We start from the raw sequence: 18,240 nt of genomic DNA, 5'->3' as shown, positions 1-18,240 counted from the left end.
GAGGGGTGAAGTGAAAGGTATGCAGTAACTTGACTAATACAATGTGCAGTCACACAGGTGCAGTTAACTGGTATGCACGGACTGGTATATTACACAGCGTGTGGTCACACAGGTACTGTGAACAATTATGCAATGACTAGTATTACAAACGTGCCGCTGTCACACACACAGGTTCCGTGAACAGGTGCAGTGACTGACTGGTATATAATATAACACAGCTTGCGGTCATGTAGGTAGGTGCACTACTGAACAGGTATGCAGGGATTGGTATTACAAATGTGCAACTGTCACACACACAGGTAGTCTCTGAATGTGCTGGGCCTGGCAGTGACACAGTAGTAATTACCAAGGGGCCAAGGTCCAGCAGCTGCGACTGACTGACAGGGCTGTATATGCAACACAAGTTTCTGTGGGACACACACACAAAAAAAAATAGATCACAAGAACAACATTAGCTCTCAAAAGAGCTATTGAGGATGAGGAGCGCATTTTAGCAATAAGTATCAGCAAGGAGCAAGCTAACAAACCTAACACAAGAGCCTAACTAAGCTTTTCCTATGTCTATACAGCAGGTTCTCTCCCTTCTCTAATTACTGCAGCCACACGAGTGAGTGAAAAGGCTGACGCTGCCTGCCTTTTATAATGGGGTGGCTCCAGGAGGGAGTGTAGCCTGATTGGCTACCCTGTGTCTGCTGACTGTGATGTAGAGGGTCAAAGTCGACCCTAATGATGTAGTATGGGGGCGGGTCGAACTCGCATATAGTTTGCGGTTTACCACGAACGCGAACCACTGAAGTGCGAACCGTTCGGGCCATCTCTAGTTATCTCAACTGTCAGTCATTGTATTTTCTATTACTCTGTAGAGAAGGGTTCAAAAGTTCAGTAGGCTGCTCTGTAAAATCATTTAGAATGTGGAGTAGTGTAAACTGCAAATATTAGAGAATGATGCAATGTTATAAAAAAAAACGATATAAATGAAAATAAAAATATGAAAATATTTTCTTTGCTACTAATAGTCTAGTAATTATCTGTACTAAACAACCAATTCATTATATCATATATTATTTTTCCGCTTCAGTGTCTCTTTAAAGAGAACCCGAGGCGGGGTTCTTACATCGCAATCCCCATACAGAGGCTGGGTCTGCCTATAGAGCCCAGCCTCTGTTGCTATGTAGCTTCCTCCAAAGCCCCCCCTGCGCGCTGCGAGACCCCATAAAACACAGCCGAGCTATGCGGCTGTGTCTACCTCACTAATGTCAGTCTCGGCTGCTCCCCCGCCTTCTAAATCGCTCCAGTCCCCGCCCGCGTCCCTTCCCTCCAATCAGCGGCGAGGGAAGGGACGTGGTCGGGGACCAGAGCAATGCAGGAGGCAGGGGAGCGTCGAGACTGGAATTAGTGAGGTAAACACAGCGCACTGCAACACGCTGCGTGTCGACAGCGCGGCTGTGATTAATGGGGTCTCACAGCGCGCAGGGGGTGCTTTGGAGGAAGCTACATAACAACAGAGGCTGGGCTCTATAGGCAGACCCAGCCTCTGTATGGGGATTGCGATGTAAGAACCCCGCCTCGGGTTCTCTTTAAGTCTGTATTTGTCCTAATTGTTTTTTAATAACTGTATTTCACCATTAACAGAGTTTATGGTAATACAGTGTACAGTACTGTTTTTTATCTAGGCCTATTTTTAACATGGACTCTCAAGCAACCAGAAATTACACGTATAAGGCATCAACCAGTCCTCGTTGGTGCCGGATAATGCAGGTTTTACTGTATTAATATGGTAGGACAATAGCATTTGACTATGGTAGGGATTATATTTTGAGTTCCTCTGAGGACAGCCATTGACATTACTACATACTCTGTAAAGTGCAGCAGAAGATGTCAGTGCTTAACTTTTCTGCTGAAAACCTGAGTGGGTCTGTATCACTGTTCAGGTACAGTGCAGCTGCGCAACTGTGCTCTTCCAGGGTCTCGGTGCTGGCATTGCCTGGTGGAGGAGAACGGGCAAAGCCTCTGGAAGACCCAGGGCCTTCTCCCGAGGCAAGTATCTAAAACTTTGTATTGTAAACCTCACAGGTTTGCTTTAAAAAGGAGAATTAGAGAAATCAATAAGGGTCCTTTCACGCTAAATAAGTTTTGATTCGATTACCAAAATACATGCAGTTTGCTGATCGCAAGGACACCAATGCTGTAACATAATTTGCAGTGGCATTCCTACAAGTGAAATCCGAGTCTCTAATCAGTAAATGCTGTGCATGTTGCTTTTATGGGGCAATGCCATTCAGCCCCATTCAGTGGAACTTTGAAATTGCACCAAAAATCAAAGAGCAAGCACACAGGAAAAGATGATTGCTTTCTTTCTGCATGCTGTGTGTTTTATAGTGTCATAGGGCAAGGAAGGATCCTGACAATGGGGAGGAGCATCCAAATTTACTGTCATGAAATACTATTGTGCTTTTCCCTTGTCTACATCCTACCTTTTTAGGGGTAGACAGAAGATGAAAGCACTACTGTTTACAAATGCCAGTGTGGATTGGAGGGGCACTAGACCACTGTATCTAGATATCCTACCTATGGGGTCTGAGTTTTTTGGTGCACTTTCGGGCGGGCAGAGATAACTGTTCTCATGTAAATAACTACATTTATGCTCTAAGGAAGGGGTGGGCAAACTACGGCCAACAGGTGGCACCCTGCCCGCCTGGCCATTTCATCCGGCCCACCGATGCAGGGCCGGATTGTTTGTCCCCCAGGACGTGAACTGGCTTGCAGCGTCCAACAGATACCATGCCAGTTAAAGGGGCACTATGGCGACAATTTTTTACATTTAAAATATGTGCAAACATAAACAAATAAGAAGTACGGTTTTTTCCAGAGTAAAATGAGCCATAAATTACTTTTCTCCTATGTTGCTGTCACTTAAAGTAGTTAGTAGAAATCTGACAGAAGTGAGCGGGTTTGGACTAGTCCATTTCTTCATAGATATTTATTTATTTTCAAAAGTACTTGCTCTGTCCAACTGCCAAAAAACTGTGTAGCGAGCGGGGAAGCTGGTCAGCATCATTGTTTAAATCCTTTTTAGGGAATATCTTTATAGAGAATAAAAGCCTTGCTGAGAATCCCCTATGAAGAGTTGGACTAGTCCAAAACCTGTCGCTTCTGTCAGATTTCTACTAACTACAGTAAGTGACAGCAACACAGGAGAAAAGTAATTTATGGCTCATTTTACTCTGGAAAAAACGTACTTCTTATTTGTCTATGTTTGCACATACTTTAAATTTTAAAATTTTTCGCCATAGTGCCCCTTTAACCAGCTGCAGCTCCCCTGTTCCAGGCTGGTGAACTGCAGGTGTCTGTATTTCGGCAGAAGGCCTATGGGAAAATGGCGTCCGGAGCCCTGCACTAGAGACTAGTTGTGTCTCCAGTACTGGGCTCTGGCCGCCATTTACCTGTAGCCCTGCTCTGCCTTGATGGCGTGGGAGATTTGCAGCTGGAAGATCGATTGAAGAGCGATGCTGGAGGCTGAAAGAGGCGTCTTCTGCCAGGTGAGTAGATTACTTTTCTTTTCAGCTGAACTGCAACACTAGGAAACTCTGCATAATATATATTTTTTAGGGGTAAAATGCTGCTAATTGTTCATTTTGGTTGAAACCCTGCCCCTTTATATTTATTTTCTGGGGAAACGCTGTAACATGATTTGAATTTTAAATGTAAATGCTGTGCATTATGTGTATTTTCTGGGGAAATGTTGCCTATTATGTGAAAATTCTGTGGAAACGCTGCGCATTATGTGAAAATTCTATGGAAACGCTGCATATTATGTGAATGTTCTGTGGAAACGCTGCACATTATGTGAATGTTGTGTGGAAACGCTGCGCATTATGTGAATGTTCTGTGGAAACGCTGCGCATTATGTGAATGCTCTGTGGAAACGCTGCATATTACGTGAATGTTCTGTGGAAACGCTGCTGCATTATGTGAATGTTCTGTGGAAACGCTGCGCATTGTGTGAATATTCTGTGGAAACGCTGCGTATTATATGAATGTTCTGTGGAAATGCTGCGCATTATGTGAATTTTGTGTGGAAACGCTCCACATTATGTGAATGTTCTGTGGAAACGCTGTGCATTATGTGAATGTTCTGTGGAAACACTGCGCATTATGTGAATGTTCTGTGGAAACGCTGCGCATTATGTGAATGTTCTGTGGAAACACTGCACATATGTGAATGCTCTGTGGAAACGCTGCGTATTATGTGAATGTTCTGTGGAAACGCTGCACATTATGTGAATGTTCTGTGGAAATGCTGCGCATTATATGAATGTTCTGTGGAAATGCTGTGCATTATGTGAATGTTCTGTGGAAACGCTGCGCATTATATGAATGTTCTGTGGAAATGCTGTGCATTATGTGAATGTTCTGTGGAAACGCTGCACATTATGTGAATGTTCTGTGGAAACGCTGCATATTATGTGAATGTTCTGTGGAAACGCTGCGCATTATATGAATGTTCTGTGGAAACGCTGCGCATTATGTGAATGTTCTGTGGAAACGCTGCACATTATGTGAATGTTCTGTGGAAACGCTGCGCATTATATGAATGTTCTGTGGAAATGCTGTGCATTATGTGAATGTTCTGTGGAAATGCTGCACATTATGTGAATGTTCTGTGGAAACGCTGCATATTATGTGAATGTTCTGTGGAAACGCTGCGCATTATATGAATGTTGTTCTGTGGAAATGCTGTGCATTATGTGAATGTTCTGTGGAAATGCTGCGCTTTATGTGAATGTTCTGTGGAAACGCTGCGCATTATATGAATGTTCTGTGGAAATGCTGTGCATTATGTGAATGTTCTGTGGAAATGCTGCACATTATGTGAATGTTCTGTGGAAACGCTGCATATTATGTGAATGTTCTGTGGAAACGCTGCGCATTATATGAATGTTCTGTGGAAATGCTGCGCATTATATGAATGTTCTGTGGAAACGCTGCGCATTATATGAATGTTCTGTGGAAATGCTGCGCATTATATGAATGTTCTGTGGAAACGCTGCGCATTATATGAATGTTCTGTGGAAACGCTGCGCATTATATGAATGTTCTGTGGAAATGCTGTGCATTATGTGAATTTTCTGGGGAACCGCTGCTGCATTATGTGAATGTTCTGTGGAAACTCTGCGTATTATGTGAATGTTCTGTGGAAACACTGCATATTATGTGAATGTTCTGTGGAAACGCTGCGCATCATGTGAATATTCTGTGGAAACGTTGCGTATTATGTGAATGTTCTGTGGAAATGCTGTGCATTATGTGAATGTTCTGTGGAAACGCTGCGCATTATATGAATGTTCTGTGGAAATGCTGTGCATTATGTGAATGTTCTGTGGAAACGCTGCACATTATGTGAATGTTCTGTGGAAACGCTGCATATTATGTGAATGTTCTGTGTAAACGCTGCGCATTATATGAATGTTCTGTGGAAACGCTGCGCATTATGTGAATGTTCTGTGGAAACGCTGCACAATATGTGAATGTTCTGTGGAAACGCTGAGCATTATGTGAATGTTCTGTGGAAACGCTGCGCATTATATGAATGTTCTGTGGAAATGCTGTGCATTATGTGAATGTTCTGTGGAAACGCTGCACATTATGTGAATGTTCTGTGGAAACGCTGCGCATTATATCAATGTTCTGTGGAAATGCTGTGCATTATGTGAATGTTCTGTGGAAATGCTGCACATTATGTGAATGTTCTGTGGAAACGCTGCATATTATGTGAATGTTCTGTGGAAACGCTGCGCATTATATGAATGTTGTTCTGTGGAAATGCTGTGCATTATGTGAATGTTCTGTGGAAACGCTGCGCATTATGTGAATGTTCTGTGGAAACGCTGCGCATTATATGAATGTTCTGTGGAAATGCTGCGCATTATGTGAATGTTCTGTGGAAATGCTGCACATTATGTGAATGTTCTGTGGAAACGCTGCATATTATGTGAATGTTCTGTGGAAACGCTGCGCATTATATGAATGTTCTGTGGAAATGCTGCGCATTATATGAATGTTCTGTGGAAACGCTGCGCATTATATGAATGTTCTGTGGAAATGCTGCGCATTATATGAATGTTCTGTGGAAACGCTGCGCATTATATGAATGTTCTGTGGAAACGCTGCGCATTATATGAATGTTCTGTGGAAATGCTGTGCATTATGTGAATTTTCTGGGGAACCGCTGCTGCATTATGTGAATGTTCTGTGGAAACTCTGCGTATTATGTGAATGTTCTGTGGAAACGCTGCATATTATGTGAATGTTCTGTGGAAACGCTGCGCATCATGTGAATATTCTGTGGAAACGTTGCGTATTATGTGAATTTTCTGTGGAAATGCTGCGCATTATGTGAATGTTCTGTGGAAACGCTGCGCATTATATGAATGTTCTGTGGAAACGCTGCGCATTATGTGAATGTTCTGTGGAAACGCTGCACAATATGTGAATGTTCTGTGGAAACGCTGAGCATTATGTGAATGTTCTGTGGAAACGCTGCGCATTATATGAATGTTCTGTGGAAATGCTGTGCATTATGTGAATGTTCTGTGGAAACGCTGCACATTATGTGAATGTTCTGTGGAAACGCTGCGCATTATATGAATGTTCTGTGGAAATGCTGTGCATTATGTGAATGTTCTGTGGAAATGCTGCACATTATGTGAATGTTCTGTGGAAACGCTGCATATTATGTGAATGTTCTGTGGAAACGCTGCGCATTATATGAATGTTGTTCTGTGGAAATGCTGTGCATTATGTGAATGTTCTGTGGAAACGCTGCGCATTATGTGAATGTTCTGTGGAAACGCTGCGCATTATATGAATGTTCTGTGGAAATGCTGTGCATTATGTGAATGTTCTGTGGAAATGCTGCACATTATGTGAATGTTCTGTGGAAACGCTGCATATTATGTGAATGTTCTGTGGAAACGCTGCGCATTATATGAATGTTCTGTGGAAATGCTGCGCATTATATGAATGTTCTGTGGAAATGCTGCGCATTATATGAATGTTCTGTGGAAAAGCTGCGCATTATATGAATGTTCTGTGGAAACGCTGCGCATTATATGAATGTTCTGTGGAAACGCTGCGCATTATATGAATGTTCTGTGGAAATGCTGTGCATTATGTGAATTTTCTGGGGAACCGCTGCTGCATTATGTGAATGTTCTGTGGAAACTCTGCGTATTATGTGAATGTTCTGTGGAAACGCTGCGCATCATGTGAATATTCTGTGGAAACGTTGCGTATTATGTGAATTTTCTGTGGAAATGCTGCGCATTATGTGAATTTTCTGGGGAACCGCTGCTGCATTATGTGAATGTTCTGTGGAAACGCTGCATATTATGTGAATGTTCTGTGGAAACGCTGCGCATCATGTGAATATTCTGTGGAAACGTTGCGTATTATGTGAATTTTCTGTGGAAATGCTGCGCATTATGTGAATGTTCTGTGGAAACGCTGCGCATTATATGAATGTTCTGTGGAAACGCTGCGCATTATGTGAATGTTCTGTGGAAACGCTGCACAATATGTGAATGTTCTGTGGAAACGCTGAGCATTATGTGAATGTTCTGTGGAAACGCTGCGCATTATATGAATGTTCTGTGGAAATGCTGTGCATTATGTGAATGTTCTGTGGAAACGCTGCACATTATGTGAATGTTCTGTGGAAACGCTGCGCATTATATGAATGTTCTGTGGAAATGCTGTGCATTATGTGAATGTTCTGTGGAAATGCTGCACATTATGTGAATGTTCTGTGGAAACGCTGCATATTATGTGAATGTTCTGTGGAAACGCTGCGCATTATATGAATGTTGTTCTGTGGAAATGCTGTGCATTATGTGAATGTTCTGTGGAAACGCTGCGCATTATGTGAATGTTCTGTGGAAACGCTGCGCATTATATGAATGTTCTGTGGAAATGCTGTGCATTATGTGAATGTTCTGTGGAAATGCTGCACATTATGTGAATGTTCTGTGGAAACGCTGCATATTATGTGAATGTTCTGTGGAAACGCTGCGCATTATATGAATGTTCTGTGGAAATGCTGCGCATTATATGAATGTTCTGTGGAAACGCTGCGCATTATATGAATGTTCTGTGGAAATGCTGCGCATTATATGAATGTTCTGTGGAAACGCTGCGCATTATATGAATGTTCTGTGGAAACGCTGCGCATTATATGAATGTTCTGTGGAAATGCTGTGCATTATGTGAATTTTCTGGGGAACCGCTGCTGCATTATGTGAATGTTCTGTGGAAACTCTGCGTATTATGTGAATGTTCTGTGGAAACGCTGCGCATCATGTGAATATTCTGTGGAAACGTTGCGTATTATGTGAATTTTCTGTGGAAATGCTGCGCATTATGTGAATTTTCTGGGGAACCGCTGCTGCATTATGTGAATGTTCTGTGGAAACGCTGAGCATTATGTGAATATTCTGTGGAAACACTGCATATTATGTGCATGTTCTGTGGAAACGCTGCGTATTATGTGAATGTTCTGTGGAAACGCTGCATATTATGTGAATGTTCTGTGGAAACGCTGCGCATTATGTGAATGTTCTGTGGAAACGCTGCGCATTATGTGAATATTCTGTGGAAACGTTGCGCATTATGTGAATGTTCTGTGAAAAAGCTGCTCAATATGTGAATGTTCTGTGGAAACGCTGCGCATTATGTGAATGTTCTGTGAAAAAGCTGCGCAATATGTGAATGTTCTGTGGAAACGCTGCGCATTATGTGAATGTTTTGTGGAAACGCTGCATATTATGTGAATGTTCTGTGGAAACGCTGAGCATTATGTGAATATTCTGTGGAAACGTTGCGTATTATGTGAATGTTCTATGGAAACGCTGCACATTGTGTGAATATTCTGTGGAAACGCTGAGCATTATGTGAATATTCTGTGGAAACGTTGCGTATTATGTGAATGTTCTATGGAAACGCTGTATATTATGTGAATGTTCTGTGGAAACGCTGCGCATTATGTGAATATTCTGTGGAAACGTTGCGTATTATGTGAATGTCCTGTGGAAACGCTGCGCGTTATGTGAATGTTTTGTGGAAACGCTGCATATTATGTGAATGTTCTGTGGAAACGCTGTGTATTATGTGAATGGCTCCTTCCCTATTCCTCTTACTACAGGTTCCTTTTAAGTAGACTCTTAACAATTAAACACAGTCTAGTATCAGTTAAATATCCCATTTATTTAGCTAAATTTGCATTAATATTTTATAAAGCTGCCACAAACACAAATAAGCGAGGAGAAATCTGGTCCAGTTTTATGAATGATCAGTAATTCTGTACACATACAAGTTCCTCCAAGGCATTACATTGCATTTGTCACTGTAAATCTCCTCAATAATTAGTATACATATGATCCTATATTCCATTAAAGGTCTTGGTGGTTCTCCTGCACTCGTTTGGGGAAACCAGTTAATTAATTAATCCTTTTTACAGTCTTTCGAATTAGCTCAGAGGTTTCTAGAACAAAGGTGATCCCAGATCCAGCCTCGACCCTCTTGGGGCTAGAAAATGACCGATTCTTAAGCCATGTTTTGTGCTTCACACCTCTGTGGTGACTAGACAAAGAAGTCTGGCATTCTGGAAGAAAACAAAGAACCATTCTTCCAATTTATGTAAGCAAATATTGATTTAAAGAGACTCTGCCATGAACGGTTATTTGTATATTTATAAAAGCAAGCTTCCCAGTCTGTAGTAGATCAGATAAATGATCAGTATAATCTTCATCGCTTACCTAGTCAACAATCTAAAGCCCAATCTACACGATACGATTCTTTGTGCGATTCGATTAAATCCGACATGTCCGATCGGGTTTCGATTAGATTCAATTCGATTTGCCATTGCAAAACAATGGCAAATCGAATTGAATCGAATCCCGATCAGACATGTCTGATTTAATCGGAACGTAAATAGAATCGTAATCGAAAAGCACAAAGAATTTTATCATGTAGATGGGGCTTAACACTAGTAGATATTGGACAAGATATAATTACAAATTTAGTCTAAAATTATCTAGTCAAATATAGTCACATCATTGCTAATTTTAACTATTGCTTGATGCAATACAAAGCTATAAAAACATTGCTCACATGCCACTGCATTTCACCCTCCTTCTCTGCCCTTCTCGGCTGCCCTGTTCAATATATCACCAGTCAATACCTGATCTAAAGGTAGCCATACATCTAGCGATTTGGCAGGCGATCGACCATTCGATTCAATAATTATGGAATCAGATGATGCCAGTCGATGCCACAATAAGCATGCTTGATCGATGATTCGACTGATTTTGTGCCGATATTGGTCCAATGTATCGAATGGACATGCTGGGAAATCTCAGACCAACGTGTTCAATCAGGTGTGTGGCGATACCGGCGTGCAACATTGCGAGCGACAAATGCATTGGAACCCCAGCAGCTGCCCCTCCTAAATGTTATATGTGCCCACCCCATTCCCATGCATTAAAATACTTTACCTGTCACACCACACACTAGCCATACTTTCGCATTCGGGTCCTACGTGACTACTGGCATATACCACGTGGGGTGTTTGTGTCCCATGTGCTATAAAGGCGGCAGCCAAGTAAGCCACCAATGTGCAAGTACAGCGGACACTTGGTGGACAACATACAGATAGAGTATTGTAATGCACCAGGGACACATATAACATTTTGGGAGGAGACGGTGATATGGCATCACTGAGCCTAGTCCTAAAACATTTCATGCTGAAATTGATCGGGAATCGACCTGCAGTGAATGGGCAGCCAACAGAACTCTTTCAGATCAGAGAGTGATCTGTCTCTTGTTTAATCTGCCCATACATTGCTAGTTGTATGGGCACCTTAACATTAACATAGGCAAGCAGCAGCGTAGCTTGAGAGCTCTGGGCTCCTGTGTGAGTTTTACATTGAACCCCCTCAAGCACAGTATACATAACAATTGATATGGAGCACCAAAGCCTGCCAAAGACAGCTGCAGTGTCAGAGAGGTGTATGCTGGGTAGGAGAGTAACCAAGCAGCTCGGGGTGAACCAAAACCACTAGGAAAGTATAAGGGGACTAAAAGAGACTTGAAAGCCCTCCTACTAAAAAGCAATGGTTTGATTTCCTGGTTTGATTTGCCTTCTTAAAACAGAAAGTACTTGCAATAATTTAGCTTTAAGTAAACATCTCTGGTTACCCAAAATGCACTGCTACTGAATATGCAAATTATCGCTTTATGCCCCAGAAGCCAGGCTTGCAACCAGAACCGCTGGTGTAGCCAGCCTATAGCTTTACATTTTACAGAGCCACATCAACCCCACATGTAGACAGCCTGTTTCGAACTTTTGGTCCTCCTCAGTACATGGTTCTGGATGCAAGCCTGGCTTCAGAGGCATAAAGTGATAATTTGCAAATTCAGTAGCGGGGCATTGTGGGTAACCACAGATGTTCACTTAAAGCTGAATTATCGCAAGTGCCTTCTGTTCTAAGAAGGCAAACACACAAAGCTGGGTAGGAGAACAGTCTAATAATGGTTACAATTAATCAAAGCACATATAGAGGAGAACTTTACCAGTTTAGCACCGATAAAGAGCAAATAAGGCGGTTGAAGGAGGGACCCTACTGGGCCCCTCTGGTCCAGGGGCCCTGGTGCAGTCGTTACCTCTGCATTCTCTATTGCTACACCACTGTGTAGGCCAGTTTTAAGCAAGAGAAAAGCAGAAGAAAAAAACCCACAAAGTTTGCAAGGTAATTTCAGCCATAACAGGGCTGAAATGTTTCAGGTAAGAAAACGTGCAAGTAGAAAGTTTTAGGAGCTATGGGCCCAATACAAGTTTTATATTGGGCCTCTTAAGAACTTTATACAAAACCGTTGCATAATATAGAACACCAAAACCAGTCAAGGACAGCCACAGTATCAGAGAGGTGTAAAGGTGGCCATACACTTGTTCGATTTGCCATCAGATCGCCCAACAGATAGATCCCTCTCTGATCGAATCTGATCAGAGAGGGATCGTATGGCTGCCTTTACTGCAAACAGATTGTGAATCGATTTCAGCATGAAACCGATATAAACAATCTGTGGAGCTGCCGCCGCCGCCTGCCCGCGTACATTACCTGATCCGGCCGGTGTGAGTCCCCCGGTCTCCGCTGTCTTCTTCTCCACGCTCGGCACCAGCTTCACTGAACTTCCTGTTCGGGGAAGTTTAAACAATAGAGGGCGCTCTACTGTTAAAACTTTCTGCCGGGACAGCAGCGTTGACAGCGGGGACACGCGCCAGTGGAACAGGTAATGTATTGCCGCTGTATTGCGTCGGTCGTCAGGCATTCAAACGGCGCTATCGACGCACTCCCGACCCGCCGGCGATCGAGCAAAATCTTCCGCACGGACAGGAACAACGGGCATCGACGGGAACGATCGATTTCGGTCGGAAATCAATCATCCAGTCAACGTTTGCGCAACGATTTCACAGCAGATTTGATCGCAGTGATCGAATCTGCTGTATATCGGCGGGAAAATCATTAGGTGTATGGGACCCTTAAGAAGGGGAAGAAGAACAGCTTGATGATAACCACTATTCAAAGCACATATATAGGTTATCATTAGCAGCATAGCACTAATGAGAAGCAGCTGAATGAAAGCCCCTGGTAGGTCCCTCTGGTCCAGAGGCCCCAGTGAGATAACAAACTGCATCATCTATTGCTACACCACTTCTGTTAGATTAATACCAGAGTGGAACTTCAGTTTATCACTGAATTTTAAAAATGCCTATTCATGATTGGGTCTCTTCAAACAAATCAAATCAAATCAAATCAAATGAATGTATGTTTAGCATAAAAACAATGAATTAACAGCTACGACAGAAGATAATATGCACCCACAATTTTACCACTGTAATTGGCAACTCCTAGTTTGTTTACATTGCATTACCATGAGTTACCAAGCAGAATAACAGCATTGTGGACTATGATGAGTGTTTATATGGTTCTAGCTGGCAGCGAGATTGAGATAAAGAAAAGAGTGCAGGTTCAGAATACCACGCACAGAGACCTCCTACCATGCTCCTCTACAACAAAACCAAGTAAAAGCCCATCTTCTTTGTGCATGTACAAGTACCATGCATATACTTGCAGGTCTTGTGGACATATACAGGCCCTTCTCAAAAAATTAGCATATTGTGATAAAGTTCATTATTTTCTGAAGTAGTTCAAGCCTTTTATTGTTTTAATATTGATGATTTTGGCATACAGCTCATGAAAACCCAAAATTCCTATCTAAAAAAATTAGCATATTTCATCCGACCAATAAAAGAAAAGTGTTTTTAAAACAAAAAAAAGTCAACCTTCAAATAATTATGTTCAGTTCAGTTGTGCACTCAATACTTGGTCGGGAATCCTTTTGCAGAAATGACTGCTTCAATGCGGCGTGGCATGGAGGCAATCAGCCTGTGGCACTGCTCAGGTGTTATGGAGGCCCAGGATGCTTCAATAGCGGCCTTAAGCTCATCCAGAGTGTTGGGTCTTGCATCTCTCAACTTTCTCTTCACAATATCCCTCAGATTCTCTATGGGGTTCAGGTCAGGAGAGTTGGCAGGCCAATTGAGCACAGTAATACCATGGCCAGTAAACCATTTACCAGTGGTTTTGGCACTGTGAGCAGGTGCCAGGTCGTGCTGAAAAATGAAATCTTCATCTCCATAAAGCTTTTCAGCAGATGGAAGCATGAAGTGCTCCAAAATCTCCTGCTAGCTAGCTGCATTGACCCTGCCCTTGATAAAACACAGTGGACCAACACCAGCAGCTGGCATGGCACCCCAGACCATCACTGACTGTGGGTACTTGACACTGGACTTCAGGCATTTTGGCATTTCCCTCTCCCCAGTCTTCCTCCAGACTCTGGCACCTTGATTTCCGAATGACATGCAAAAGTTGCTTTTACCCGAAAAAAAGTACTTTGGACCACTGAGCAACAGTCCAGTGCTGCTTCTCTGTAGCCCAGGTCAGGCGCTTCTGCCGCTGTTTCTGGTTCAAAAGTGGCTTGACCTGGGGAATGCGGCACCTGTAGCACATTTCCTGCACACGCCTGTACACGGTGGCTCTGGATGTTTCTACTCCAGACTCAGTCCACTGCTTCCGCAGGTCCCCCAAGGTCTGGAATCGGTCCTTCTCCACAATCTTCCTCAGTGTCCGGTCACCTCTTCTCGTGCAGCGTTTTCTGCCACACTTTTTCCTTCCCACAGACTTCCCACTGCGGTGCCTTGATACAGCTCTGGGAGCAGCCTAATTGTTCAGAAATTTCTTTCTGTGTCTTACCCTCTTGCTTGAGGATGTCAATGATGGCCTTCTGGACAGCAGTCAGGTCGGCAGTCTTACCCATGATTGCGGTTTTGAGTAATGAACCAGGCTGGGAGTTTTTAAAAGCCTCAGGAATCTTTTGCAGGTGTTTAGAGTTAATTAGTTGATTCAGATGATTAGGTTAATAGCTTGTTTAGAGAACCTTTTCATGATATGCTAATTTTTTTGAGATAGGAATTTGGGGTTTTCATGAGCTGTATGCCAAAATCATCAATATTAAAACAATAAAAGTCTTGAACTACTTCAGTTATGTGTAATGAATCTAAAATATATAATAATAATATAATAATAATAATCCGAACATTTGTATAGCGCTTTTCTCCTGTCAGACTCAAAGCGCTCAAGAGCTGCAGCCACTGGGACGCGCTCAAGAGGCCACCCTGCAGTGTTAGGGAGTCTTGCCTTGAACTCCTTACTGAATAGGTACTTGACCTAGCCAGGATTCGAACCCTGGTCTCCGATGTCAAAGGCAGAGCCCTTAACCAGTGTACTATCCAGCCACTAAAATATATGAAAGTCTAATGTTTATCAGTACATTACAGAAAATAATGAACTTTATCACAATATGCTAATTCTTTGAGAAGAACCTGTAGTGTGAAGTTCTAGTTAAAGTGAATCATTAGCATCCTCCACTGGAACATGGATGCGAAAAATATAAAATTTTACTGCCATGCCTAGTTAATGAGCAGAATGAGCTGCAATGCTGTGATAAATGATCTCTGGAGATATTACCTTCCTTTCAACAGGTTGACACTCTGGAAATCCAGGAATTTTGGTCTCCGACACACCTCCTTTTCTGTCAGGTAATGAGTGTTCCTCTGCTTCATTTCTGAAAGACAAGATTAATAGAGGACAGAGGAAGATTAATGGCTGCCGAACATTGAATTTTATCATCGATCTTGAGCAGAAACAATCGTATTGACTAAATTGGTCTGTAAATATCTTAGACCCTGTATTTCCAGATGATATACAGGGTGAAATTAATCTGATCAATTGTGATCCGTCAGCTGGAGAATGATTACTTTGTACTTCACAAAATCAAGTGGTCCGATTCACACAATTTAAAACCAGAGGGTACCTCAGATCAAATTTCTCCAAAATAAAACAAAAACTGTTGTATCTGTAATTAAAATTTGAGATATTAGTTGCGGATACACTTTGGGAATGGACATAAGCTTTGTACACACATGAGGACTGTTGCCTGGGAGGGATTGTGACTATATTTCTCGGTCGACAGTTCAGGGCTGAGGCTGTACAGATGCGCCACTAGCCTTGAGCCTTGTGACAGGTTCTATTGCTATGCAGGAGGTCCTACAGTGTGGCACAGAGCAAGAAAAGTAAGATGAGAGAACAATGTCCTCAAATTGGCACAGAGAGGGATAAAAGGCTGCTGTACATAGGGCCTGGACAAGGTTCTTCAGCACCAGAGGCGGAGATTCCAAATTGCACCCTCCTGAATTGGGCCTTCCCCAGTCTAGGAAACAAATAGACTTGAGTACGGCAAAGACTTCTGTATCTGTTGCTTTGAGAAGAAAAAACACAAATGAACACTGGGAGCCCAATCTGGTTTGGAATTGTCAGGTAGTGAGAGTGGAAGTTGTAAACAATATAAATACTCACAAGACTAGGTTGCTAAGAGGCAGCCACTCTGAAGCGAAGTGTGTGTGGGGACGTACCGTACCTACTCGGCCTTGTGAAGGGTGTGGTGGTGGCCTCAGCTCCAAAAAGGTACATCCTCGGAAATCCAAGGGTACATCCCTATGCAGGGGTGTAAAGCATGAACTATACTAGATAGGAGGCACCCACAATATAAAAAATAATAGAGATTGTTTCTTTATACGCGTCACGGACAGAGATGTTGAGATGAAAAAAAAATATGCGCAACTCTCTACATAAAATCAAGAAGGTCCTACCTTCCAGAAGAAGACTTTGAACAATGAGGTATTCAAGAAAAAGGTCCATTCTGGGTGCCTGTATATATGTATAATACAAGCGCCCAGAACGGACCTTTTGCTTGCAATAGGCACGAAAATTGACCTGATGAAGCGACAGTGACTGTAAAAACATAAAGTGCACAATAAAGTCCATTTCTTTTTTTTGAAAACATAAACACTAGAGTCCTTAGGACATTGCCCTATTGGTACATATTAAAAGCGTTTTACTTTTATTGTAATCACAAAACGTTAAAACATACAGTGGGTTGCAAAAGTATTCGTCCCCCTTGAAGTTTTTCACATTTTGTCACATTACTGCCACAAACATGCATCAATTTTATTGGAATTCCAGGTGAAAGACCAATACAAAGTGGTGTACATGTGAGAAGTGGATCGAAAATCATACATCATTCCAAACATTTTTTACAAATAAATAACTGCAAAGTGGGGTGTGTCATTACTTTGTAGAACCACCTTTTGCTGCAATTACAGCTGCCAGTCTTTTAGGGTATGTCTCTACCAGCTTTGCACATCTAGAGACTGAAATCCTTGCCCATTCTTCTTTGCAAAACAGCTCCAGCTCACTCAGATTAGATGGACAGCGTTTGTGAACAGCAGTTTTCAGATCTTGCCACAGATTCTCGATTGGATTTAGATCTGGACTTTGACTGGGTCATTCTAACACATAGATATGCTTTGTTTTAAACCATTCCATTGTTGCCCTGGCTTTATGCTTAGGGTCATTGTCCTGCTGGAAGGTGAACCTCCACCCCAGTCTCAAGTCTTTTGCAGTCTCCAAGAGGTTTTCTTCCAAGTTTGCCCTGTATTTGGCTCCATCCATCTTCCCATCAACTCTGACCAGCTTCCCTGTCCCTGTTGAAGAGATGCACCCCCCAAGCATGATGCTCCACCACCATATCTGACAGTGGGGATGGTGTGTTCAGAGTGATGTGCAGTGTTAGTTTTCCACCACACATAGCGTTATGCATTTTGGCCAAAAAGTTCCATTTTGGTCTCATCTGACCAGAGCACCTTCTTCCACATGTTTGCTGTGTCCCCCACATGGCTTGTGGCAAACTGCAAACGGGACTTCTTATGCTTTCTGTTAACAATGCCTTTCTTCTTGCCACTCTTCCATAAAGGCCAACTTTGTACAGTGCATGACTAATAGTTGTCCTATGGACAGAGTCTCCTACCTGAGCTGTAGATCTCTGCAGCTCGTCCAGAGTCACCACTCTGGCTGCATTTCTGATCAGCGCTCTCCTTGTTCGGCCTGTGAGTTTAGGTGGATGGCCTTGTCTTAGTAGGTTTACAGTTGTGTCATACTCCCTCCATTTCTGAATGATCGCTTGAACAGTGCTCCGTAGGATGTTCAAGGCTTTGGAAATCTTTTTGTAGCCTAAGCCTGCTTTAAATTTCTCAATAACTTGATCCCTGACCTGTCTTGTGTGTTCTTTGGACTTCACTGTGTTGTTGCTCCCAATATTCTCTTAGACAACCTCTGAGGCCCTCACAGAGCAGCTGTATTTGTACTGACATTAGATCACACACAGGTGCACTCTATTTAGTCATTAGCACTCATCAGGCAATGTCTATAGGCAACTGACTGCACTCAGATCAAAGGGGGCCGAATAATTTTGCACACACCACTTTGCAGTTATTTATTTGTAAACAATGTTTGGAATCATGTATGATTTTCGTTCCACTTCTCACGTGTACACCACTTTGTGTTGGTGTTTCATGTGGAATTCCAATAAAATTGATTCATGTTTGTGGCAGTAATATGACAAAATGTGGAAAACATCAAGGGGGCCGAATACTTTTGCAACTCACTGTATGTAGAGCTCCACCGTTGTGGATACTCTCCTGTGAAGTTCTCAAATTGAGTGTGCTTA

At 42.5% G+C, this 18,240-nt stretch overlaps 1 protein-coding gene across 1 annotated transcript in view; it reads right to left on the bottom strand.

Moving 5' to 3' along the window:
* The window catches only part of LOC137564048 (zinc finger CCCH-type antiviral protein 1-like), a 164,545-nt gene that overhangs the window by 42,567 nt on the left and 103,738 nt on the right, over positions 1-18,240 (bottom strand). Inside the window, exon 9 of the mRNA XM_068277348.1 lies at positions 15,144-15,240. Coding sequence (XP_068133449.1) covers positions 15,144-15,240 — 97 coding nt within the window. The remainder of the gene's footprint in view (positions 1-15,143; positions 15,241-18,240) is intronic.

Source organism: Hyperolius riggenbachi, chromosome 3, assembly GCF_040937935.1.
Source record: "Hyperolius riggenbachi isolate aHypRig1 chromosome 3, aHypRig1.pri, whole genome shotgun sequence".
NCBI classification, from domain to species: Eukaryota; Metazoa; Chordata; class Amphibia; order Anura; family Hyperoliidae; genus Hyperolius; species Hyperolius riggenbachi.
This window is presented reverse-complemented; position numbering and strand designations above follow the sequence as displayed.